Raw genomic sequence first — 25,970 nt, 5'->3', positions numbered from 1 at the left:
TTTAGAGGGAAGCAGTCCAGAGCCCTACAGGAAGTGATTTAATGTCCAAAAAGACATGCACTTGTTTTTGCGCTGTCTCTTTCCTGTTGTGTTCTGATAGGAACTTCCTCTCCCTAGTGGGGGTGGATATGGTGTCATCCGTCCATCCATCCCACCCACCTCCACCCACGGTTCAGGAAAATGTCCTCTTGGAGTTACATGGCCCCAGCAAAAACTTTGATTAAAGCCTGCAAACCTCTGTGTCCAGCACTTTAAACTAAAACTTTAAAAAAAAAACGTAGCTGCTTAAAAGTTTCTGTTTTAATTTTTACTTTTTAGATTGGTCTGTGCAGGGATTTAAGCAATTTGATTTGTGTGTTTTATGTATGGACCTGGGGGAGCCAAAGGGCTTAACCTCAGCTGTGGCAACACCAGGATGATCTTTTCCTCTTCCCCTCCAGTATCTCTACTATCCACCTCCCTTCCTTTCCTCTGAAACACACGACAAAACAGCATGAGCACCCAACATGTTGGTAGTACTTTACTTAAGAGCATCTTTTTTTTTTTAAAGCCATTGTATGCATGTTGAAACTTGGCCATTCACACCTGTCTGTTTTCCCTTTTAGGAATTACAGTATTTGCCAAGAGAAACTCCATCACATCCAAGTACTACAAACAAAATTACTCAAGCAACAGCAACCAAAACAATTGAAAACATTAATATTTTGCTAAAATGAACTAAACAACACAGGGATGTCAGCATTTAGAGGAAGAAATTATCATGTTTTTGAAGACAATGGTTATTAATATAATGTTCATCTGTACTTTATACAATTACACTTTTTCCTAAAACTTGTGCAAATTTAGCATAGTTTGTTTGTATTTTATTCATGTTATGTATCCGTTGTTTGTTTTTTTAAAGTTAAAAGTGAGAGACAGTAGATAATAAAAATAGCTCAAAAAGCTAAAGAGAGTATGCACGCCAGGAAAGTCTGTATGCCCAATTCTTTGGTCCAAATCTACTGTGGACTTTTTTAAACCTTGCTTGATTCCGTCATTGTACTTGTTGGAAGCTGACAAATATGTGTGGGGAGAAGCAAATGTCCAATCGTCGCTGCACCACTTGGCCAACACATCACAACAGTGGGGTAATGCAACTTTATTAAAACATACATGGAGATCTTGCAAACTTGGTAAACTTTGAAATAATTATTGTCCTGCTATTAAAAAAAATATTCAGAAAGGATTTTAAAAAAAATTTAAGAGCAGCTGTTTCTAAGTCAATTTCCTGCCTGATATTTTGCAGTGTAACAATGTGATGTGATGAAACTCCTCATATAGTGTTGGTTTTTACATCCACTGGACAGACGACCTCGATCCCAGTATTTAATAAAGTCTGACAAACTGGTGGTATTTGTTTGGTGCACACAGAAGCCTGGGGCGCGAGCTCGGGTGGAGCTGCGGCGGGTGCAGATCTTGGTGGTAGTAGCACATATTCAAATGAGAGCTTTCACCTTAATGCATCTTCCACTTTTACCTGTGTTAGTCTTTTAACAGAAGCTCAAAACTTTGCTCCTCATCTTTTCTGTTAAACATGAAAGCAGCACAGAATTTATGCCTTTTTTTAGCACCTCTTATGCGTGAATCTGTCCAAATATTAAGGAAGCATTGAATGTCCTTGTTGCTTCAGGTTTTTTCACAGTTTTTAGCTTTCAGAAGGACTTCCACACCTGTTTATCTTCTTATTGTTTGGCTACAGTAACTTGTTAGCTCTAGGACCAGGTCATTTTTACACAAACGTAAGGTCTGTTTGAAAGCAGATAGAGAACACCACTTTAGACGAATCTTGACCTCTCCCACAACTCGACTCAGTGTACGACAGCCGGGTCCGACGGAGGGCTGCTCGTATAGCTTCAGACCCCACCCACCCAGGACATAACCTGTTTGTACCTCTTCCCTCTGGGAAGAGATACAGGAGCATCAGAACCCACACGAACACACACACTCCCCACCACACAACTGGGTCAACAACCCCCCCCCCCCCCTCCCCCCAGACTTGACATAACCCACTAACTCCTGTCAGCACACAGCTGACAATGCTCTGACTGTATTGAAAAACTATGTACGCAATATTCATGCTGTATGTGCAATATTCATTCCATATGTGGAATACCCACTCATATGTGCAACATTCACCCCACTATACTGTACAGTATTTATGTCCTAAGGCCCGTTCACACCGGGACGAATTTCGCCGGCGATTTTCGTCGACGTTTAACGCCTCGTGACTAAACAAAGGGCACCAATGAGAGTGTGCACACCGACGCGAAAAAACGCCACGCGTCAGAGCGTCAAAAAAAAAAAAACCCCTCGGGTTGTTTTTTTTTTTCCGACGCGCCGCTTTTGCACACGTGTCTGGAGCTTCTGAAGTTACAGTAAAACACAACTTGGGGGTGCTCAAACACAAAACTGCCTTGCTGAGCACACATACCAGCGAAGAAGATAGACGTCAAGTAGCGTCTACACTGCCGCGAAGAAATAATGACGGACATTCTAAAATATCCCCGAACCAAGCACCAGTTGGAGCTACTGGTGCTTGAAATATTCATGTTTTCTTTGTATTATTCTGACAAGTGCGTAAATACTTGCTCTCTTCTTCTGAGTGAAAAGCGACTTTAAGAAGCGTAAAGTTGCGCAGCGCCACCTTGTGTACAGGAGTATTTCTGTTTACATTAAGCGCCATCTAATGTCAGGGAATGAAATTGCATGTTCGCTCGGCTCATCGTCAGCGAAAATCGCCTGGGTGTGAACACAAAAAACGTGGCGAAAAACGCTGGCGAATAACGCCTGGCGAATATTCGTCAAGGTGTGTACGGGCCTTTATATAGCTCCTTATCCTTATTTTATTTAATTCTTCCTTTTTAAATTGTTGGTAGAGAGTTGCTGGAAAAAATTTCATTGTGCACTGCAGAATGATAATAAATGATTCTGTTTGTCCAGTCCAAAGCAGGGTTTGGATGAATCCGTTCAGACCTGTAGACCACACCTGGTCTGGACTAACATGGGAAACAAACTGTGGTCCGTTTTAACCAAGGCTTGAACTTTGGGAGTTTAAACAATAGAAAAAAGTGTGAAAATATTCATGTCTGACAGAGAAAAGTGTATAAAGTGTGTAGTGAGGGGTTTTACAGCGTTAAAATTGTTTCCTACTTCCTACACAGTTTTGACCAATCACGGGCTATCTTTAGACAGAAACCCTGCTATAAACGACGGAACACTGTCCACCCAATGAAGCACAATCCATTAAGATTTATGCTGCTATAACCTGTAAAGGGGCAAATTTATAGTTTCACTCATGTTACTGTGGCAGGTAGGACACGCCCACTAATTGTGAGGCAGCAGTAACACACTTGTGTTAATTTGGTGGCGGTGCTTTGAAAGCTCTCCTCCTCTTTGTTCGGACATAAACTTGTGCTGTGCCATACATCCAAGGCATCGGGAAGTACAACGGGGGTTGGCAGGAAGGTAAGCCGGATTTTGAGTTCTCTGAACTGAATAGGGAGTGGGAGCTGACAAGCAGACTCGTTCACAACTCCATGCACACAAGAAATCGGCCAGACTCACTTTGGCGCATCTGCAACGTAGCGGCAATGATCTGCAAGCGTGACGTGACTCTGTTCACCTAGATCCGCCCACCTCTCAGTGACCGGTATGTTTAACTGGCTTCCACCTGCACATACAAATTAAGGCTCCTGCAAACTATTTTTCTTTTTCTTCGGGAACGTGTTTTAGGCTGCACGCCCTTCTCTCCCCGCAAATAGGGGTTTAAGCTGCTGCTTTGCTTTTATTGTTTTTTACTGTGATTTCTGTCCGGGTCCCACCCCCACCACGACGGAACCGGTTGGAGCGAACGCCCAGCTCACGGAGACCTCGTTGCTGTGGCGTCTCACCGGACTGTGGACGGCTCCCACCACCTGATCGGCGGTGGTTGGGCGGCTTACCAGCACCCCTGAACACTAATCATCTTTTTTAATCTTTGTTTTTAATTGTGTGTCTTTTATTGATATTGTCAATTTTATTCTTGTTTCAGGAGGTGGAGGCTGAGGTGGTGGACTGCTGTGTCTGGTGGTGGGTCCCAGTGTGCTGTGTGGTTGAGATAAATGGGTTATGCCGATAGTTGATCCGACCGTGGTGCATGTAAACAGTTTATTCTGATCATGTGTCACCACTGCTCTGGTTTTAAGTCACGCATAGATGGTGCGGTGCTCCAGAGAAAGCTTTGGAAAAACAGGACGGACTGGCTGTTCCACGCGAGTGAATCGTGTCTGTGAGCACATCAGCCGGCCTTATAGCTTTGTGTTTTTTTGTGGGAGGGTGCTGCTTTGTCTCTGGGTGAGCTGCCAGACTCAGGAGAACCGCGTCTCCCGGTAGAACTGTGTTTCCGAGCAGAGCTCGTACTGCCAGCTCACACACCGTCTTTGGGGTAGTGTGTGAGCTTTTCAAAGCAGAAATGCCGCTCAGTCCTTAGAAACACCAAACAATCATGTGGATTTGTGTTTCCAGTCGTGTCCCGACAAAATAAAGGCTGATGTTATTCCCACATATATACGTGGAGCCAAGATGCCGCAATTGCAATTGCTGTGTGGGTACCGGATGTTCTCGGGTTGCCGGATGTTCTCGGGGTCCTTCGGGGTCCTTCAAATGAGTTATATCACTAGAGGAGACATCACGTGGTTCTTCATGGGAGGAGAGCACCGCCATCTTAGTGAGGTCAAGTTTTGAAGACCAAACCACTTTTATAACATTTAATAAAGAGCTCTGTTTTTGCTTTCAATCGCTTCATTATATGAAAAAGAAGAATGGCTTGAAATTGCTTAGTTTTGTTCAGAAATACAAACTTCACGAGTACCCCTAACTTAACTATTATTAGACTACTTAGATTTTTCTATGTTCCTTTATTTTATTTTACTTATGTTTTTATTTATTTGTGTGTTATGTTCATTGTTTCTTTTTCCCCCTCTTTTGTTTATTTTCTATGTCAATATGTTATATTTGGCAATGGTGACTGATCTTCGAGGCAATATTGATTACATCGTTATTGTTCGTTGTTAACGTTAATGTCATTGTTAATGTATGATACCGCAATTGTCAATAAAGTTTTTAAAAAAACTTAGCGACATTAACTCATTGGTCGTGGCAACTTACAGCCAATCAAATATTGTGATGTCATCATTGGTCGAAGGACCCTGAAGGACCCCGAGAACATCCGGCAACCCGAGAACATTTGGTACCCACAGCGGCATTCCCCACATGGATTTTATGTTCATCAAAGGCTAATGTTGTTAGCGCGTGTTAGCCTTCTCCTAGCCCTGGCTTCTTCCGGCTTCGTTCCGCCACAAAAAAAAAGCCTTGACCACAAGGATTAAAAATTAAAACGAAGAGCGAACAGGCGCTTCATAATAACCATAACAATAAAGCACATTTAGAAGATCATTTCGTATATTAACGAGCTGCCACATATGTACGTGGCAGCTTGGCTTGTTTACAGCGGGACTCATTTCCTCTTCCGGTATTTTAGAGAGTACTGCGCATGTGCAAATGAGTCATTCCGACCGAAAGTGCGGCGCATGTAAGCATTTGTTATAATCAGAAACGTTTTTCTGAGTCCATGTACACGGTTGAATTCTAATCCGATCTTTGATCTGATCAAGATATTTTTTGCATGTAACTGTGGCTAATGAGACTTAACCTAGTGTCCAATTTTCAAAATGGTCAAATAACTCACGAAAAACATTTTATGAAACTTAAGAGTAAAGTCAAAGGTCAGACATTAGCTATTAGCACTTAATGTTATTTGCTGAATGCAGTTTTATTCATCCGCAGTTAACGATTAAACCAACCTGACCATACACTTACAGACTAACATGAAAACATTTTAAACTGCGAAAGAGAAATTGTATAAATTAGAAACAAATTCTAAATTAGAGTTTAATGTCTAGATATGTAGATTTTCCCAGTTATCAACAGGCTTCCCCACAGTGACCAAAACTTCCATATGATGTGTCATATCTGTGTGCATCACACAGATATGAAAACATTTTTTTTTTCCTTTTTTTCATTTAGTACTTTAAACCTTAGAGGCTATCACACAGTGGGACACATGTGAACACATTCACCTACAGATGGCGGAAATAGGCACAGTGCTGCCTCTGTCTGTAACGGATGTAAGCTTCAGTGATGGCACATTAACGATTGGACCCATGACAGCAGTATGCATCAGACTCTTTTAAAAAAGCGGGCTACCAGTATTTAATTCAATAAGAATTGTTTGTGTTAAACAATGGCTTTTGGCCCCTATGGCGCTGAGGAAAGGATGAGAAGGGTGAGATTGTCAGTGGGAGCTGACCAGTGTTTTTATATTTTAGTCCATGATGATCCCATGGGTTAAATAGGGCTGTGGATTAGACATGTTGACTTGGTCTGTCTGACATAATGGGTGTTAACGAATGAGATTAAAGGTAAATGGATTTTAAAAATGTGTATTTTTTACACACAATAATGGCTTGTCAAGTAACTTTATATTTATAGTTTATATTTTAGCGCAGGGGTCGGGAACCCATGGCTCATGGCTTTGATGGTCACATGTGGCTCGCAGACAAATCTTTAATTGTACTTTTTTTTTTTTCATTAGACCAGTCCTTCTCGGGCGCGATGCAATGCCAGAGGCGCGGAGTAGTAGCGGTGCTTGGAGAGAGAAATCAGCGCCAGCGCTATCAGTTTACTATCATCTATTATTTCACAGAGTTTGTACCAGCCGGAAACCTGTGAATTGCCGTGCCTAAAACTGTGCGCTCCCGTCTCTGAGAAAGAGCGCGCAGTTGCGGGGACGGGATGTGTGAGGAAGAAAGCAGAGGGTGGGGTTGTGGGGACCGGCAGCAGGTGAATCGCGCAGGGATTGTAAAAACGTAAAACCCACTGCCTGTCACTCACTGCAGCGTGTGAGTGTGTGTTTAACTCCACGTCTGCATGTGAGCAGTCTTTCTCACATCTACAAAACATTCAGACCTACGATCACGTTTAAAGTCTCAACGCCTGCATGAAGCAGAAACTCACCACGTATCAACCAGACTAGACCATCAGCAAAACTGCCACGAGAAATACTCATTATTTATCAGCAACAGCATAACAACGTTATTCAAAATAATCCACAGACTTATTGTACTTTAAAAATGTTGAAATTACATCAAATGCACACATTCACTTGTATATTTAGTTTTAAACATATTGTCGCGGACTGAGTTTAACTTGGCTGTTGGGCCGCGTTAAAAGTTCTGGAGTTCAATGAACGCATCAAGCAGAGATCTGATTGGCTCTCAGTTCTGTCGCTCAGCCTGTTGTTAGGTAGTTATGACCAATGGGGTTCAGCTATGGGCCGAATAAGGGAAATGGGAGGGCCGGAGCGGGAGCAGGGGAATATAAAGTTGGGAGAAGCGCTCTCGTCTCGGCGGGAGAGATTCAGGAGTTGCTGAATTAATTGTTCGGCGCTTGTTGCGGTCTGCACTAACCAGAATAAAGAACCTTAAAAGAGGTTGAGTCTCCGTGCCTCAGTGTGGGAAAGGGACACTACATAAATGTATGGCTCTTTCGAAATTACATTTAAAAATATGTGGCGTTTATGGCTCTCTCGGCAAAAAAGGTTCCCGACCCCTGTTTTAGAGTATAGCTCTTTGGTATGAATATGACCAACTCCTAATGTACTTAAATAAAACACACCAAATGTTTTGGTGTCAGTGTGATTGGAGATGGACACTTGGCAGAGACAAAAATAACAACTGGACATTTTCTGGTTGTTAGAAATTAAAATGCAAATACACTCGACACTTTGTTCAAAAACGGATACTTGTTTTTTATAAGTCAGAAAAAGCATTGGTCTTTTAAACAACAGTAAATCTCTTTGCCCTATTAGTGAAGCAATATATCTGGTTAGATGGTGGCCTGACAGAAAGAATGGGGCAGGTAAAGTCTTCCCTTGGAAGACTCACTTCCCTTCCCTACATGTGTGGTAGCTCTAGCAGTTCTGACTCCAGCAACAGTCCACACTTTGTAAATAAGGATCAGATTTATTTGTTAACAAACTTTGGTACAAAACATTTTAAGGATTAAAGTTATTCCTGCAAACACAATGTTTCATTCTATTAAAACTGCCACTAATATGCTTAAAAACAGCACTCTGTGAACAACCAGCTTCTATAGCAAATATGTTCTAGGTCTTGTCCTCTTCTTGTGAAAGGTGTCAGTTGTCTTCTGAACATCTGTGTAGTCTGCAGTCTTTCACAGGATTGTGGGACTTACTGACCGGATTCAACAATGAATTTAAGGTTCAAGGTATCATTTCAGGAGTTTGGAATTATTACCTAAGCATACTCTGACACAGCCATCCTCCAACGTTGAACTTTTTTACAATATTTCATTCCAGGCTTTCAATAATAGCAAGGTATGACGGTAATACAAATGCCCAAATACTTGGTGTTTATTTATCTAAAATAAAATAATAAATATACTTTTTAACTAAGATTCACATTAAAACACATCTGATCATGACTCTACAAATGTTTGAGTTATGATTATGAAATTTTCAGTTCTCTGTTTGAACTTAGTGGATAGAAGGGTGTTTACTCTGTTTTTTTACCATACATTTACTCCCTATGCTAATGGAGTCTTCCCATGCATAGCAGCAAGTCTTAATGAAAGAACCATTAGCTAGTGATCAGTGTTATTGATCACACTAAGCCCCAGCTTTAAGCTGTGCTAATTGATCAATCACCGCAGGTTGCATCAGATTAATGCCACTTGACTGGAGCTCATCTACACACACACACGCATGCACACCCACACACACAGAAACACATCTCAAGAAGTCTTTTTGTAGGTAACTTCCTTTCTAAAGGTAAGAGTGGTAACGTTGTTCATCGCATGTGTTATGGTAAAAAAAAATCTTATCTCTATTTGCTTGTATGGGTTGTTATTAGTTAATTTGATACATGATTCCAGCTGCTGTCATTCTGCCTTTGAGTCTATTTGGTCCCAAGCAAAGACACACAAAACCTTAAAAAGCTATTTTAATTTTGAGACCTACAAAAATGTTATACTTAGTTTTTCAGAAACCTACCAAACAACAACTTTTGGCAGGACATTGCTATGTTGGAAGCTGGTGTGAAATATAATTGTTTTGTTTTATTTATGTTTAAAATGACATAATATTAAATCTCTATAATTCCCAATTAAGTGGTAATAGTGTAAAGCTTAAGGTTGTCTGTCAAAATGGTGACAATATGCACAGGCATTACACAAACAATAAAAGAAAAAAGAACTGCAGATTTAGTTCTTACTCAGTAGAATGTTAGAATCCTTTATATAAATGTAAGTCTTTTTTTTAATAGTAGAGCAGTAGTACTGAAGAAATATTGCCCTTTCTTAGATTACTTTGTGGTTTCTTATTGTAAAGCTAATAGGTACAACAGTCCTCCGGTCAGGAAGGACCAAAACACTGACCAAAACAGGAAACTTCAGCGCACATGCACTCACACCCACACACACGCCAAGTCAAAAACCTTCCCATTGAGAGACTGACATCCTGATGGACCAATGGCAGTTCTACTTCCAGATTTGCGTTTTCATGTGTGTCGAAGGGTTAACTGAAGACTCCAGCTGGCCTGTCATGGGACTCCCAATCGCGTGTGAATGGTACTCAAAGGGGAGTGGTGTTATTATGTCCAACACTGAAACATTCAACAGGATGAATGGGAGGTCTTCAACTTGGGAAATCGTGATTTTTCTTAATATGCTTTTTATTCAAATGGTCCAGAAATATTCATGGATTTTGTAGGTTTTGATGTAGTTTAGTAAAAAAAAAAAAAAAAAACTATGTTGTTTTTTACTCAAATGCAATATTTGCCTTATTATGGTCATATTTTAGATTAAAATGTGGCATTCCTAGACTCTGGACTGCCCTGCAGTTAACCCTCCATATGTTGAATCTGTTGGTTCTATTAAAAAGCTTCTTAAGACATTTTTATTCAGATGGGCTTTTAGCTAATTTTTGCTTGTTGATTACTTGTTTTTACCTTTATTGTATTCTATCTATAATGTTTAATTAATTATTTTATTAAATGTGTGTTGCCTTTTAACCATGCCTTGTAAAGCACTCTGTGGTTTTTACTTGCGAAAAGGGCTAAATAAATACATTTCTTCTTCTTCTTTTTCTTATGCACGGTTTATTTCACCTAAACTTATTGCAACCCAATTGTAAGATCCCTTATTTGAGGTGATAAAGGTAAGAAATGCTAAACCAACTTAAAAAGATACTTGATGACAAATTGTATTTAAATTCTGCCATACAGTGTTGAAGTGAATTTTAGCAAAATGATATACTCTGTAAGCGGCTCAGCTGACTTTGTTAATTGTGAGGTCAACATTAAGAAACAGCCATCTGTCTAAGAATGGGTCTACTTTGCTGTTGTGTTACTGTCACTAATTAAAGCTACAACCAAGAATAAATAAAATAAGGATTTAAAAAAAAAAAAGTAAAACTCATGAAACATTGTTTTAAGTTGACAACAACTTTCTCTCTGGATAAAATTGTGTTTTTTTTTTCAATTTTATCCCCCATTTAGTGCATAGTTTTCCATTTTTAAATGTTATGGACAACTTATAGAAAAAAGTAAAAAAGAAGAAACAAAAAAAGTCCCAGTTTTGATCACAGTGAGCCCTCTAGACATAAATCTTAAGTACTCACTACTGCAGATCACTTCTGTGTCCAAAAACCAGAGGAGAGAGAGTTTTACACTAAGTTCCCACCATTTAGTAACCTTGACCATCTTATCAGCTCCACAGAAACAAGTCAAACCTAATTCTGACTTGCACATTGAGCTGAATGAGACCACTCTTCCACCCAACAACCTTTGGTGTGAACCTAATTGTGTACACTCAGGTATTGGATTTCAGATGGTGCCTGGGTCTCGGAACACTTAAAGTGAAACAGCCACAGCAAACTTAACAATAAGTGATAGAACGAAAGAGCAGAGAAGGAGGGAGACGGAGAGAACGACACGGACCACCCAACAGCTGTGAAGAATAACAAAGAAGGGTGGAAACGGAGTCAGCTTCGATCAGTTGGAAGCAAGACAGTAGGAAGGTCCTGTGCAGTAGCAGTTTCCCAAGGCTGAGGAAGACAAAGAGCAAAGCAGGGGGCAAAAACAAAGAATAGTAGCTGGGATTAAACTGAATTTATGACAAATTTGCAATAAAAATGATTACAATGAAAAAAGAAAAATCACAACTGGTACTTAAAATTTTTTAATTATACTTCATATTTTAGGAAAAAGGTTAAAAAGAGGAGGAAAAACATATTGTTTTTGATTTATTTTTTTTGTGATATGAAGAAATCTTGTCTAAAACATCACAGCTTCCAGAAACCGCAGCATGAAGATGACTTTCACACACAGGTAGGCAAGATTAAGCCTGCTCCTCTACTACTTCAATATTAAACTGTAAAAGCTCATATCTAATAGTTTGCAACAATGCACTTTCATCTGTATAAAGCAAGCAACTGTGAGCATTCTCCAAAGTGTTGCAGATTTTAGCCTGAAACACAGATTCATTCCATCATAACCGCATGGAACACTGACTTGTTGACGGACAGACCACAGCTTTTGAGATTAAAACGCTGTAAAAAGTCAACAACCACACAGAAACATTACAGGGAAATTTATTTCCAGTGTTTCTTAACCTGAACACCTTAAGCTTCATGTCATCTGCAGAAATACATTACTGTTGTTGAGAAGAAAAAGTGTTGCATTCCAGGCCGAGAACAGACATAGAAGGGTCGCTTTGTAGCTTAGTATGGGTGCGATCCCACCAATCTTAAATTTCAAGAGAATAAAAGACTCATCTGCAGATTTAGGAACATGGAGGAAAAAGGTTGGGTTAAAAAAAGGCCGAGCAGATTCTGCTGCTTATTTGTATAAGAAAAAGCATAGATATATTCTGTCAAGCATTTATATTAATGTGTGTACTTGGCAATTTTGCCAAATACTAGTTTTACAGCCATGTCGTAAATTTGCTAATTGTTAAAGTTTTGGACAAACATATCCTCATTAATTCAGATCACAAACATTTACATCTGAAAGAAGATAACCAACTAGCTGAAATATCTAATTAAAATTTTGTTATATTTGGACATTTGCACAAAAGCAGATCTGAGTCACTGAAAGTACTGAAAAAGGCTCAAGGAATTCAGTTCTGAGATGTGACTGCTCTTGAACAACCTGAATAACATCCCAGTAAGTGAATCTAGGCAAAATATTCATTTATTATTAGTTGATTCTAGCCACCACAGTATTCAGTTTTCACCAAAGAAAGAACGTGTTTATTGAAGCATTTGTCTGAAACTAAAATTTTCAGATTTCCCATTTTGAGAACTATAAAACATTTTTTGATTTACAATAATTTTCACAGGATGAGTGTATTTTAATTCAATAAAAGCTGTGTTGTGCAAAATGGATTGTGGGTACAGTGACTCTGATCACAGCCAGCAGGGGATGTACAGGTGCAGAGAGTCAGAGGTTGGGATGGAGTTGAACATGTAAAAACAGCTGATTTCTACTGTTTATAATTTGCTTAAAAATGGAGAAAAATAAGAAACTTACAGAAACTCTTGCTTTCCATGCAGCAAACAATAAAGCATGAATTGTTTCCTCCTAGAACATTAACAGTATTGTCATTTTTTCTTTCGTGGTCTATCAAGTGTGAACAGTTCAGATGTTACGTGCAAAAATACTGAAAAAAATGAATGCAGTTTAGGGATGATTTTATGAAAAGGTCACAATAGAGGATTTTGATAATTTATATTTTACATATAAGTTAAAGATAATATAAGCACTAATAAGACACAAATTGGGTTTAAAACTAGGTTTTGAAACCCAAAGAGCTTTTTTTTTTGTTTTGACAGGTTGGCTTTGGAGCGTTTCACTTTCTATACTTTGTTGACCACATTTTTTATTTAGGACTTTAAAAAATAAAACAAAACCTAAAATGTGTTTTAAAGGATTATTTTAGTTAACTTTGTTCATGAGATTTATTTTGTACATTTTTTTAAACTTTTCTTCTAAAGTCAAAGTTCTCACTTTACTATCAGAACTTTTATATCATGTGAACTTCAAGCGCACTTATATATGCTCCTTGGCTTACCTTTCTGTTCACATGTGTGTCTTAAGGTGTTTGGCACCACGACGCCTCTGGCCTCTCTGGAACACACTGAATGGTTGGCTCACCTAAAAATAAAAAATATATATTTACTTTTTTTCCCCAGCAAGTGACAAACATAGAAATGCATACACATGTCAAAAGAAATTAAGAGAAGCCATGTAATGCACAGAATAAGATTACAAGAAAAGGTTATAACCAAAACTGAAGTCCCGCATAATTTTTAGTTTATTAGAAAAAAACAAACGTCTAATGAGGCAGTGTATCTATAATTACTGTAGACTCCAATGTTATGTTATGATAGTCGCATTTAAATCAAAACATTTGTATCGGGAAGAAAACATTAGAAAAAAAACACATGTAATTTAAAAATCTTAAAGCAGGGACTGCCACAATTCTTTATGTGTTTCCATTGAGAGAATAAAAAATATTACTACTTTCTTTTTCTTTGTTGATCTATCAGATGCTTGATTAACTGTAAAAGATTAAAAATGTTAACTATTTCAAAGCAAAATTTTGAGGAAGTTGCTTGTTTAAATATTCATTGATATCATAAATAAATCTTTGAGCCAGATTCACAAACCTGAGTGATAAGACAGATTTGAAAATCTATATAGAAATTCTAAAAAGGTGTCAGTGTCACCTCCTAGAACCAAAAACTCAAAATACTTCATTAATCACTGTAGAAAAAATTGTACATTTTTATCATGTTTATGTCCAAAAAGTTTTTACATTACTTTAGAGTTTTCTAATTGATTTCAATTGTTTTTGAAATACAAATTCTAATCTACTCATATTTTCTAGATTTTAGACACATTTTGAAGTGAGAACATTAACTGGTCATCCAAATGGAAACTTTCAAGTCGCCTTTTAAATTTGCATAGGAGTGGCCATCAAACAGCCCTACTTCCATCTCTATGTGAAATTAGTTATTTGGAACTTTAAAGGGAAATTACAATTAAAAAACCCACAAAAGTTGACTCCTCCAATAAGAAATGATCGTTAAATGACAATTAAACCAGAATATTATTCTCAGAAGAGTTAGTTTAACTAAAATAGGGCAAGTTTTTAAAAAAGGAATATAAAATGATATCTTAACTAACATGAAACTTTGTCTTGGAGTTTGTACGCTTTTCTGTAAATACATGGCTATATTCTCTTTTACGCGCTATTCTAGCTCTATAGCTGCCTATCTACCTATCATCCTGTCCATCTCTCTTCTTGTTTAGGTCATGTGACCGCCTGTTTCCAGACTATTCCTCCAGAAGGATTTCTGGTCTTGATAAAAGGATGGACACTTTCTGCCAACAACAAAACTAATTTTACCGTGTCAAAGGTTGACGCTCCAACCTAACATGAACACACCACACACACACACATAAAAAATGTCTTCATCCGTCTCTGTCTCATCTACATGGAGGGGGGTCAGGAGGATGTGTGACTCGTCCGAAGGAGAAAGGTCAGCATACAAAAGGAGCTCATCATTCTGATGTGTCAGAGCTGGTATAAGGGGGCATATGAAGGGGACAGAGAGAGCAAGAGCATGGGAGATGGGGCAAGAGGCAAAACTTTTACCTTTTGGCTTATAAAGTGGGTTAACATTCACATAGAAAAAAACTGGTCATATTTGAATTTCAGAATCATTTCACAGATCACCACCTCGTCTCATCTTATTTACACACTCAGTGACGTCTTTTTAAAGGAGGGACACCTGTTCAATGATGAACAAAAGGATGAACTGAACTGAAAACCCGAAACTGGATGCTAAACTTTGGCACAAATTCTAAAATGACCATGCAGGCTGTGGTTGTTAACCCTTTAAGACCAGAGATTTTGCCAGCGACACCATACTAACACACACACTTTGAATTACTGTAATTCTGACAGTTTCTGCAGTTACTGTAATCATGTAATGTAAAGCGCTTCTCATGTATTGCGCAACTCAAAGTGCTTTACATTTAAAAACAAAAACATACATAGTATTACAAATTGAGAATAAGATGAAATGCATTAAAAAAATTAAAAAGATATATTAATATAAAAATATGTAATATATTAAAAATTAATAGAATACATAAGCAGATAAGATCAACTAAAAGCAAAATTGAAAAAGGTGAGTCTTCAGCCTCTTCTAAAAAACTTCTATGGTCTCTGCGGCCCTGAGGCTCTCCAGCAGGCTGGTCCCGAGGTGAGGACCATAACGGCAGACTAAGTCACAGCTGCTCTTACGGGTGGATATGGGCCGTCTGCGGCTGAAAAATGGGCAAACCTGTACGTGGCGCACAGGTGGCTCGAAGGAAAACATTAAAGTTGTAGACCGCTCGGTAAATCTGTATAGCGAAAACGCTCATGCACACCTATGCTACGGGCATGCTGCGAGTGACGGGTCAAAGTGAACATTGATAAACATGTAAGGGTAAGAGTGGATTTTCTTTTTTCTTAACACCACTTATATGAGCCTTGTGAATATTTCACTTACCACATGCACAACAGTCATAAGTCATTAAGGTGGCTATACGAGCCTCAAGGGAGCTGCAAGACCCAGCTGCACTCTGGCACTGACCAAGTAATTAGGAATTAAATTATGACAATTATTTTATTGTAAAATCTAGAAACCAGTTGCATGAATTTGAGTTGAACTTTCAGAATGTGAAATTTAAGTAGTTTTAAGAGGGTTTAACAAATTCACACTGAAAATAAATGAATCCAAGAATTGGTAAATAGTTTCAATTTGCAATCAGGAAAACTTGATCAATAACTACCACAGCACCAAAAAAGAAATCAGGACTAAACAGAGACTATGTTCTGTGTGGATTTATCCTTCTTTATTTTTTATTTTACTGAATTTGTGTAAGAAAACATGAGTCAGTAGAAAAAGTGTCCTCTGGAAAGGTTTAAAGGCAAAAGTGCAGGTGAAAGGTAGAGGGGAAAAGGTGGGTTTGGGATGTTTTCAGTCCTTTTTTCCCACTGAGCCCCTGACTCCTCCAACTTCCACTCAATAGTTGAAGAAAGCCAGAGCCAGGCTGGGTAATCACCACCTAATAAGAGCTTGTATTGAAAGCAGGCTGCCAGTCAGGGTTAAAAAGCACACAAATACACAACTCGTTGACTCACATTCATGCACATGGACAGCTAAATGCACACAGTCATGTACTTGTGTAATGGTGTATGGTAACAAACCAAAGAAAAGAATGATCATTCAGGATCTGTACAATCTAAAAAATTAAAAACACATATAGGACAGAAATCCACACTGGACCTGGATCATTTTACCTACTATTGACTATAGTCGTTTAAAAATGTTTTAATGGAAAAATGTTAGCATATGACAAAATATCAATAAATGTTTAAGTCATATGAATCAGGATTCATTCAGATGCATGGTATCTTCCAGGTTTTATTGCATTTTTCAATTTTTATATGAACAAAATATAAGTCTGAAACCAAAAAAAAAAAAACTTTGAAAGTTTGTTTTAATGTGTAAAGAATAGTTAAAAGGAAAAGTGCATTTATAGCATTACTGCTAAGTAATTGTTTCGAAAATATTTATATAATTTTGTATTATTACTTTATATCTTGTTTTTTCCCCCACAAAAATACGACTTGTATATATATAAAGATGTATATAGCTGAATACTAATGCCATTTTTTATAAACTAAATGCTTAAATATTTAAAGTTCTAATATATGTAGATATTTTGTGGTATACAGAAAGAAATTTTATATTAAAATTGCCCATAAGAAAACTTTATAAGAGGAGCTCCTAGAGACACTCAAGTGTAAAATTTAACAAAGATATGCTAAATGTTGGTATTTTTATAGAATTACTTAAGTGAAACTAAGAAAGACTATCCACAGTAAGTGTGATTTTAAAGATGACTCTTTTTTTTTTCAAATAGTGCTGACTTTGTAAAGAGTCCATGACCCTTTTGCTTCTTTTTCCTAACAAAACAACTGGTCAAAAATGTAAAAAGCTTTTTTGGCCAGGTTTTCAGGCCAAAATAAGCAAACACAACTTAAATTCAAAAATGGATTTTCTTTCAGACAGAGCCCCTAAAGGGACATTGAAGTAGAAAAAAAAACGTTTTTACTTGAATTTTTTTATCTTCTTCAATGTCCCTTTAGGGACTCCGTAATTTTAACATACTTAACTCTTGAAATTGAGAACAACAAGTATAGTTCCTAAAACTAAATTGTGATTCTAGAAATTAACTTATCAAATCAAAGCCTTTCACCCAAATTCATAAGTCCTTTGTATATGCAGATACGTTACTGCTTCCACCATCTTCTATATCACAAAAAGACAAAATACATATGTTTCTCACCATCCTGTTTTTTTTTTTTTTGAGTAACTATGAGCAGCAGAAGCAGTAGCAGGAGCATCTCTCCCTGTTCGTGTTCAGTCGGGGTGAGGCAATAGTTTTAGCAAGCGAGGAGGCGAGGCAGATTTATGGTGGTGGATGTGACCTCTGGGGCCGTAACACAGTGATGGGTGAGTGGCTCTCAACGGTAAGCTACTGGCACTTGACAAAGTGCCCGAAGCAGAATGAATTTACTTCTCTTTTCCTCAATCATCAAGCAGCCGCTGCCCTGACCCCCATCCTGACTGCTATAACAAGATCTCCCATCTCACAAGGGCCTGAAAAATTTACTGTCACATCTACTTTTCAATGAGCTCAAGTGAGCACTTCTTTCACCTTCAGCGGAGCAGGTGCTGGTATAGAGGAGGGCTAACCTGCTCTGGCATGCATTTCAAAGGGTGCTGGGGTTTTTTTTTCTTCTCTCCTATATGTGTGTGCATTTGTGATACACACAGATGAGCATACATGGAGAGCTGCACTCACTGTTGACTCAAAGTCACTGCATATTTAGCTTTAACACTGGATTTGTCACTTTATGGAAAATAACAAAAACATATGCAAACAATTTGCAGTGCATTGCGTTTGTTGGGCTTAACACACAAATTTAAAGTTAAAAAAAATGATGCCAGGGACACAGAGGGCACTGCTGTATGGATGTCAGTAGACACCTCTACCTATTATATTAGAAATCAATCTACCTTATCACATCTCTTATTTACACAGGTTCACATACCAGGCATTATAGAATTTGTGTGTGTGGAGGTTTTCATCAGGCTGATGGCAGTGGTGTTGGGTTTAATGATCCTGGTATTCTTTTTTTATATCCAATCCATAAATCTTGATGCAAACAAATTTAAATTTCACCTTTTCTTGCACTGTAGTTGCTGAGGTGAAAACACAGTGAAAGTGACAAAGAAGAGTCTAAACTAAAGGATAGTAAGTCAGAAGAAAATACCAGATTAGCCTGTAATACAACTTCAATTGTTTTCTTCTTAACTCAGCCATAGCTCTGTATTAAAAAAATAATAGGAAGGTAAAATGCCTAAGAAAAAAAACAATCAAGTGCAAACTCAACAAAACTGCACTTGAATAGAAATGATGACTTCCAATTGAAAAATAAATGGCGTAATAATAATAAAGAATTAAATACTAAAAGTCTTTAATTGTTTTAGCCAAAGAAAATGAAACTGTTTACTAAATATTTTTTGTTTGCAAGTTTTAAAATAACCCAAACAAGATTATTTTGATATCTTTCTTTAAATTTTAAATGATGTCAGGCTTTTCTTTTTCTTTTTTTGTCCATATATTTGATAATTTCACTTGCAGTTGATGAATTCCATCTCAACCAAACAAAATTGGTTAAAGTAAATAGTTCTACTTGTCAGGTTCCCTGTCTTGAACATCATTACCATTTTAAACCTTCTATCTTTTATGAGCCCAGCTTTGCTAACTTCAATTGATTTATCATGGCAAGCTATTTAAAGTAAATGATAAAACTTTTCAAACTATACATTACAAGTTATTGTTTCTCTGTCTGTCTATTGCTACATTATTCTGTGAACTACAAAGACTGAGAGTTACTACTAAAAAATAGAGCATTAAGAACTACTCACTAGGCAACTGTAAAATTGATTATGCTGTAAATGTTTTATGGCTAATGCTGCTTTCCGACTTTAAAGGTATATGATCAGTAATGACTGAAATACTTTCTCAACTGAGACAGGGATATAACAATACAGTTAACCCACAGTAACCCATGGTGACATCAGTGTAACACAAAGAACATCAGAAATGGGTTCTATGGTCCACCTGGTCTGTGGTATGTCCCTTATGTTTACAGAAATGTGCCTGTGTTCCTAGGTTAATGGGAAAAAGAGGAGAAATTATTATTTTTTTCATCGCAAATGTTGCAATGAAAACATTTTATTAGCACCATATTGGATGTAGACATCAAGTAAATAGCTTTTAAAAGAAAATAACAAGCAAGAAGTGAACAAAGAAAAGCCCAATAAAGATGATGTTCCACCAGTAATCAGGTAAGCATTGTTTCATATTAATAGGAAAAGAAGACTCAAACGTTCTATGATGGTGAAATGGTGAAAATTATAAATTCATACAAATATTTGACTTCAATACCGAAAGGTCAGTTCTTAACCCCTTGATGCCAGAATTTATTGTCGGCTGTGGGGGATAAAAATTCACTTATGTCTTTGCTCTCACAAAGATGCTAAATTATGATAAGTTTTGAGCAGAAGGGGTTTGGTGCATATTTGCATCAATAGGATGGGGCTTAAAAGGCTACAGCCATTAAAACTCCGGCAAAATAAATCTGTGAACACTGCTTAAATCCAATTACTTTTTTTTTCTAGTTCAGCAGATTCATGCTTCATCTAAACTAAACAGTCCTTACTGTGAACGTTTTAAACTCAGTTTGGGAAACACATGTCAAACAATGCGAGTCAAAATCATGAACTCTTCTCTATTGTCAGAAAGATGTTATTTATGACTTGTGAGCAAGACCTTCATGCAAGGTCATATGGTCTCTAGCAATTGAAAAGTTCTTGCACTCAAAATAAACTTTATTTTTTGTTGTTACTTTTGTACTTCTAGGGTTTTTTATCCACAGATTAGGAAGTGATGACCCTTTTTTTATTTTTGTTATTTTAAACGTATAGCCTACTTTCTAATAAATATCATGTTTATAACAATATCAGTCATCTAACAATGGCCCATATACATACATATAACCTTTAATGTAATCTTTAAAGCTCCATAAAGACAATATAAAAAGCTTATATATTTTTTGAGTCTGTTCTATTTTTATGAAGAAAATTGCTGGTTAAATCAAAATAACATTTAAAATTGATCAGAAGCATGAATAATTATACTCCTAAAACGTGTTGTTCTTATTCTTTAATTTGTTTATTTACAACTGTGCATAAAGCTTAAAAACCGCTTAAACTGAGTTATAAGTGATAAAATAAAGTTTCTGAACTAAATTTTATTCAAACTAACTGCGCTGAAATTGAGCTCATTTAAACCTAAATACAAAATAGATATTCTTCTTCTGATCCAACAACACATTTCCTACTCATTTTGCTGCAGAAGTTTCCAACTCATCTCTAATCTCATTACCTTAATTGAATGTTGACTTACGTTAATGCACAATCAACATGTGAGCAGACACTAAAATAGATGTTTTATAACATGGTGCATTGCTGAAAGCCTATACTAGCCAGGTACAATATTGTGTGAGTCAAAGTTGGCCATTAGGTTTTCCAACCACAGAAAGAAAAATAACTGCTAAAAAGGGAAACAGATAAAATAACCTTAAAAAAAGATGGAGCTTTATTTACATTCAGCAGGATCAGTACCTGCAGAAAACTCTGTGGACCAATATTCAACATCAACCCATGGAGATTTACTCTTTGATAATCACCATGGACAGTATTCCACTTGGGCCTCTCTATCGCCTCTCTAAATTACAGAAAATAAGAACAAATTTCAGGAGCTCTGAACAGTGCCTCTGGCTCAATCAGTGCTAGTGGCTTGGCAAACTGCGTTTTTCTTTTAACTTTCAATTCTCCTAAGCGTCCGTGCTTCACAGCCCCTAGGGCTATTGCCTTTCTCAATCTGTCCCTGGAGAGGCAGGAGTTATGGTCCCTGTCGATTGAGGAGAAAGGGATGTTATTCCCCTGTCACCTCCTGGTCGCGCCGCCTTCCTCCCTGGCCTGATCTACAGCCTAACCCTCCTCCCAACCCCTGCTGCCTTCCTCTCTCCCTTTTCCCCACTTTGCTTTGTAGTAAGCTGGATATGTCGTTGCCATGGGCTGTTGAGATGAGGATGATGGAAAAATGTTTGGGGGGACTAGGATGGGGGGGGGGGGGGTTGCTGATATTGGTTTGTAGGTTATATATTTGCCGTTGCATGATGGAAGCACACACAATTCTTTAGTACTAACTTACAGCACTTACAGAACATTTATGCATGTCGGCCTTATGTGGAAGTGGACAACGTATGCAATACAGGATTTGAAAAAGATCAATATTTGTTCTCAAGGCGGATGTATTTTCAACATACATGTAACACGCATATTCTCTGCAGGGGACAAAGTCCTCCTTTGCAGAAAAATGTGATGTCTGTGAGGACCTGGAAGGACGTGTGGAACTGTGAGACAGTCTGGCCCAGGGGAGGTGACCTGCCCCAGGGCACAGCCAGGTCTTTGAATGACACACTTAATAGAGGAGCGGTGACAGGGTTAAACATGAAAGGCAGTTAGCTGACAATTACATGTGGTGGCTGCTGACTCATGTCACAGAAATCCCTGGAGATGTGTAGCTGCAGTGCTTCTTAACTGTATCAATAACATTTCCTTTAAATATACATTTAGTTTTTACTACAACTAGTTTTTACATACCTATTGTTACTTGAATCAATTCAGACTGATTTTTATATATCGGAGCAGCACATGTTCAAAAAGGTTTATGCTTCACACCGGGCTCGAAAACGTGCATGTGAGCGACCGCTTCCAATGAAAAGTCTTTGTAGACGTGTTAATATGCGCATCAACTGCTTTTAAAAGTACTGAAAACAAAACTCAAACTTAGAGGGGATCATGCTTTTGCTGCAGCAGCTCATAAATGGTCTAGTCCGATTTCCCAATTCATGTCAGGCAGTCTACATCAAGTCCTCTCTTAAAACCCACATTTTAACTTGGCTTTTAAAACACAGTGAAGAGGCCCCGTTGCTTCTTTTATCCCACAACATTTTAATTTATTTTCTTCTATGAAATTACGCATTTCTTTGTACACTTTTAATCTATTTTTATTAATTTTTATATTTATATATGCAAAGGATATCACATCAGAAAATATGATGCTGAGACTCAAATACAGATTACATGCAAGTTTTGCCATTTGTGGTTTAAATATTTAACCTTTAATCTCTGATCTAACAGCAACCACACAAACTGTGGGGCCACAAACAATACCAAATATTTGCAAGCATGACATATTTCTAACAAATGACTTCCAGACTTCAAAAAAGCTCAGTTCCATTTCCACTCTGGTAAACATTCAGACAGTTTTTTTTAAAAAAACTATTATGCACCCTAGGAAAATCGTGAGTTTGTGAGGGTCTCTCTGGATGAAAGAATAAATAAATAAGAAGATAAACAGATGAATAACCCAGAGGGATGGGAGTCTATGTGGCTTGGCCATCCATCTTACATCCTATTACCTCGCACTCAGTGGCACCTGCAGTATGTATAATGTAGTCAACCTCTGTAAGCAGATACAAATTCAACTCTTTTCCTCCTCAATTTGTTATATCTGACAACAGCATTGCATTTGCCTTGTTGTTTCTTTGGATTATGAATAGATTCTCCTCAGAAGAGTTTCACTTGCGCGTGATATTGTGGTGTTGTTATGCAGAACAGCTGTGGAAAACAAATTTGTAAATCGTGGCACGCTTCGTAGCGGTTGGACAAATATGCATAAACAGTTGCATTTAAAGACATTTAAGAACAACCAAATAGGCTCAATTTTTCATCTTTGGATTTTTTTTATTTTTATTGTTGATGATAAATAAAATGTGTCTGAACACAGTTTAACTGCTCAAGTGTTTTATATGATGGAAGAATTGTTTTGAGATATGTATCAATGAACATTTATACTACATACAGTATGACTGGTAAAAAAAAATCCTCTTTTCACTCTATTGATTTACAGATTTAACCTTATAAATAGAAATATCATTTAAATAAATTGAAATAGATGCAGTTTAGAGAAATAAACAAATCAAATGTGAGTGTAAGAGTGAAGGAAACTAAACTTAAAGATTAGGGAAAGACGTAAATATGTGGAAAAGTGATAGCACATTTTAACCACTCTCTGTTTAGATATTTACACTGAAAGGCAGCAATCAAGTCTTCAAAGCTCCAGCCCAATTGACAAGAGCAGATTTCAGGGCCACACATCTTCAGAGGAGCCAAGCCAAATCTCCCTCTACACAAACACAAACCCCAAAGACAATCTAGTTAGATCCATTGCTCCAACATGCAAAAAGGATGCTGGAAAAATGCTGCTTAATTCATGCTCTGGGAAGGGGCAGGCCAAGATAAGCTGTGAGGAACTCATTTTTGAGACTTGGCTGAACTCTTGAGTTCTGTTTAGTTAGAGCAGATGTAGAATTAGTACACATCACTTTGCATCAGGGAGACACTAAACACAAGCTGCCCTTCAGATACCAAATACCTCTTAGTCAGACACATCTGCACCTTACCTCAAACAACTATGATTCTGCTAATTATCAATGTGATGTCACCTCCCGGCAGATTAAACTCTTTTTACCTTCTCTTTTTATAGAGTCAAAAAGTGATCTGGAAATGATTTATTCAATATATCAACAATATATTTGAACTTTTTGATCGTTATATTTAGTAAAATTGAAAAGCTAAAATAACTGAGTCTTTGATGCAGAAAGCATCAGTAAGTTGTAACACTTATTGAAGTGAACTTCTTTCACTTTTAATCTTAAAGACTTTTTTCATTTCATGCAACTGTAGAAAAATAAATTCACGATAAAAAAATGTTTATATAGTATTTCCTCTGCAGACTAAGGTTCCTTTTAATCAAAAATCTTGCCAACATTTGCATAAAGGAGCAGCTTTAAAACTCTGTCCCTCATAGGACACATTTAAACATTTGCAGAAAGGTTACTGTACTGTTTTTGAAATTGGTTTGTTTTTTTCCGATAGCTCACTGCTTGCACTTACTTATTACTTGAGTTGACATTATTTAATTTGTATGTTAGGGCTGCAAAAAAAAGAAAAACTGAAAACAAATTTCTCTACTGATCTACTGGTAAAGTAGTAAAATAGATGTCTGGTTACTTTGAATAATGGATGGCAGAAGCCAAAACCTATGAAACTGATTAAGGAAAAGCAGTAAATAAATTAAGTTGTAACCAGAACCAGATCTGGGCAGGTTGCAAACACATTTGACTTTTTTTTTTTTTTTTGGCACTTTTAGAGCCGAAAATCCTGTTGCATGTCAATGAACTGAGGTAAACATGCATGACAAGTAATAGTGTGTGGGTGAAGGAAATTAAGAAGAGGTCAACCCTATGATGTCACTGAAGATCTGTGTGTGATCTCCAGAAGATGTTTGCTACAATCCACTGCCATGTTTTCTATCTACAAGGCTTGTTAGAGCTGTGCAACACATGCGTGAAAGAGAGGAAGAGTGTCAGATTTCTGCAACATGCAGGCGCATGGTTTCTGCAAGGTGGGGTTCTCAAACAAAAAATGACACCAATGCTATGGGTGCCTGGGGAAGATCGCTATAGTGAAAACCATAAATGTCCATAATGTTTGCTTCCAATCATCTGGAAAAAGGTAAAAAAAAAAAATAATAATAATAATAATAATACAAATTGAAAATAACTTACCAAGTTAGCCTACTTTTGCACCCAAATTTAAACTTTTCTAAATTAATTCAAAACTAAATTTGGAGGTTTTTTTTAAACATCATCTATCTACTAATAAAGCAACACCTATCTCGACAAACATGTTTGAAAAGAAAGAAAGACAGAAACCTCTGTGACCTTAGGGACTCAAAATAAACCACTTGGAAAAACAGAAAACCGCTTGGCCGTCTTTGCTCGCTGAATAAGAGGCCATAATGAAGTAAGAAATGACATGAGGTGATCCAGTGTATTGTTGCTATTTACAAGAGATTGCAACCTTCAACCCAGGTTTTGTGTAGGGCCATTCTCATCAAAAATGCAACACTCATCCGCATACACAAAAGCTCACATAACCCTTTAAATTCATCCACTCTCCCTCCTCACCACCTACTCCTCTTTAAGCACTTGTCCTTCTCTTGTATTCATGCTAAAAAAAAGTGTTGAACTTTTTTTGAGAATTTTCTCAGCATGACCAGTGTCTGTGGAAAATATAGATGGAAAAAAATTAGTAAACCAGCTATATATATATATATATATATATATATATATATATATATATATATATATATATATATATATATATATATATAAAATAAAAGTTTGACATAAAAATCAAACATTCCTGATCTCCTTTTGTTTAATTAACAGGTAGACAAAATCCGCTGGTTTTGTTAATGAATTCCAGTCTATGGTTGTGTTGAGTAGTAGTGAACTGACAGGACTTGCTCACTAAATGTGTCACAATTTTCATAACACTTAATGCAGAGATACTATGTGAGCACTTTGCCACCACAGAAGACTTCCATCTGATAATCAAAGATTGAGATCTGTATTTGCATGCTGTGGCGCTGTCGCTGGCAGACCGAGAAACGGCAAATGGACTAAATAATCTCATTTTA

The 25,970-nt window shown here is 37.3% G+C and overlaps 1 protein-coding gene across 3 annotated transcripts in view; it reads right to left on the bottom strand.

Moving 5' to 3' along the window:
- Window positions 1-25,970, bottom strand: part of LOC101155181 (uncharacterized) — an 86,256-nt gene that overhangs the window by 7,502 nt on the left and 52,784 nt on the right. For all 3 annotated transcript variants that reach the window (XM_023954202.2, XM_078946537.1, XM_023954203.2), the window contains one exon: window positions 13,228-13,310. In XM_023954202.2, the coding sequence (XP_023809970.1) occupies window positions 13,249-13,310 (62 nt within the window). In that variant the 3' untranslated portion in view covers window positions 13,228-13,248. The remainder of the gene's footprint in view (window positions 1-13,227; window positions 13,311-25,970) is intronic.

The sequence above is a fragment of the Oryzias latipes genome, chromosome 4 (genome assembly GCF_053564925.1).
Source record: "Oryzias latipes strain Hd-rR chromosome 4, Olatipes_Hd-rR_3.1".
Lineage (NCBI taxonomy): Eukaryota > Metazoa > Chordata > Actinopteri > Beloniformes > Adrianichthyidae > Oryzias > Oryzias latipes.
Note: the sequence above shows the minus strand (reverse complement) of the source record. Positions and strands in the feature narration are given on the sequence as shown.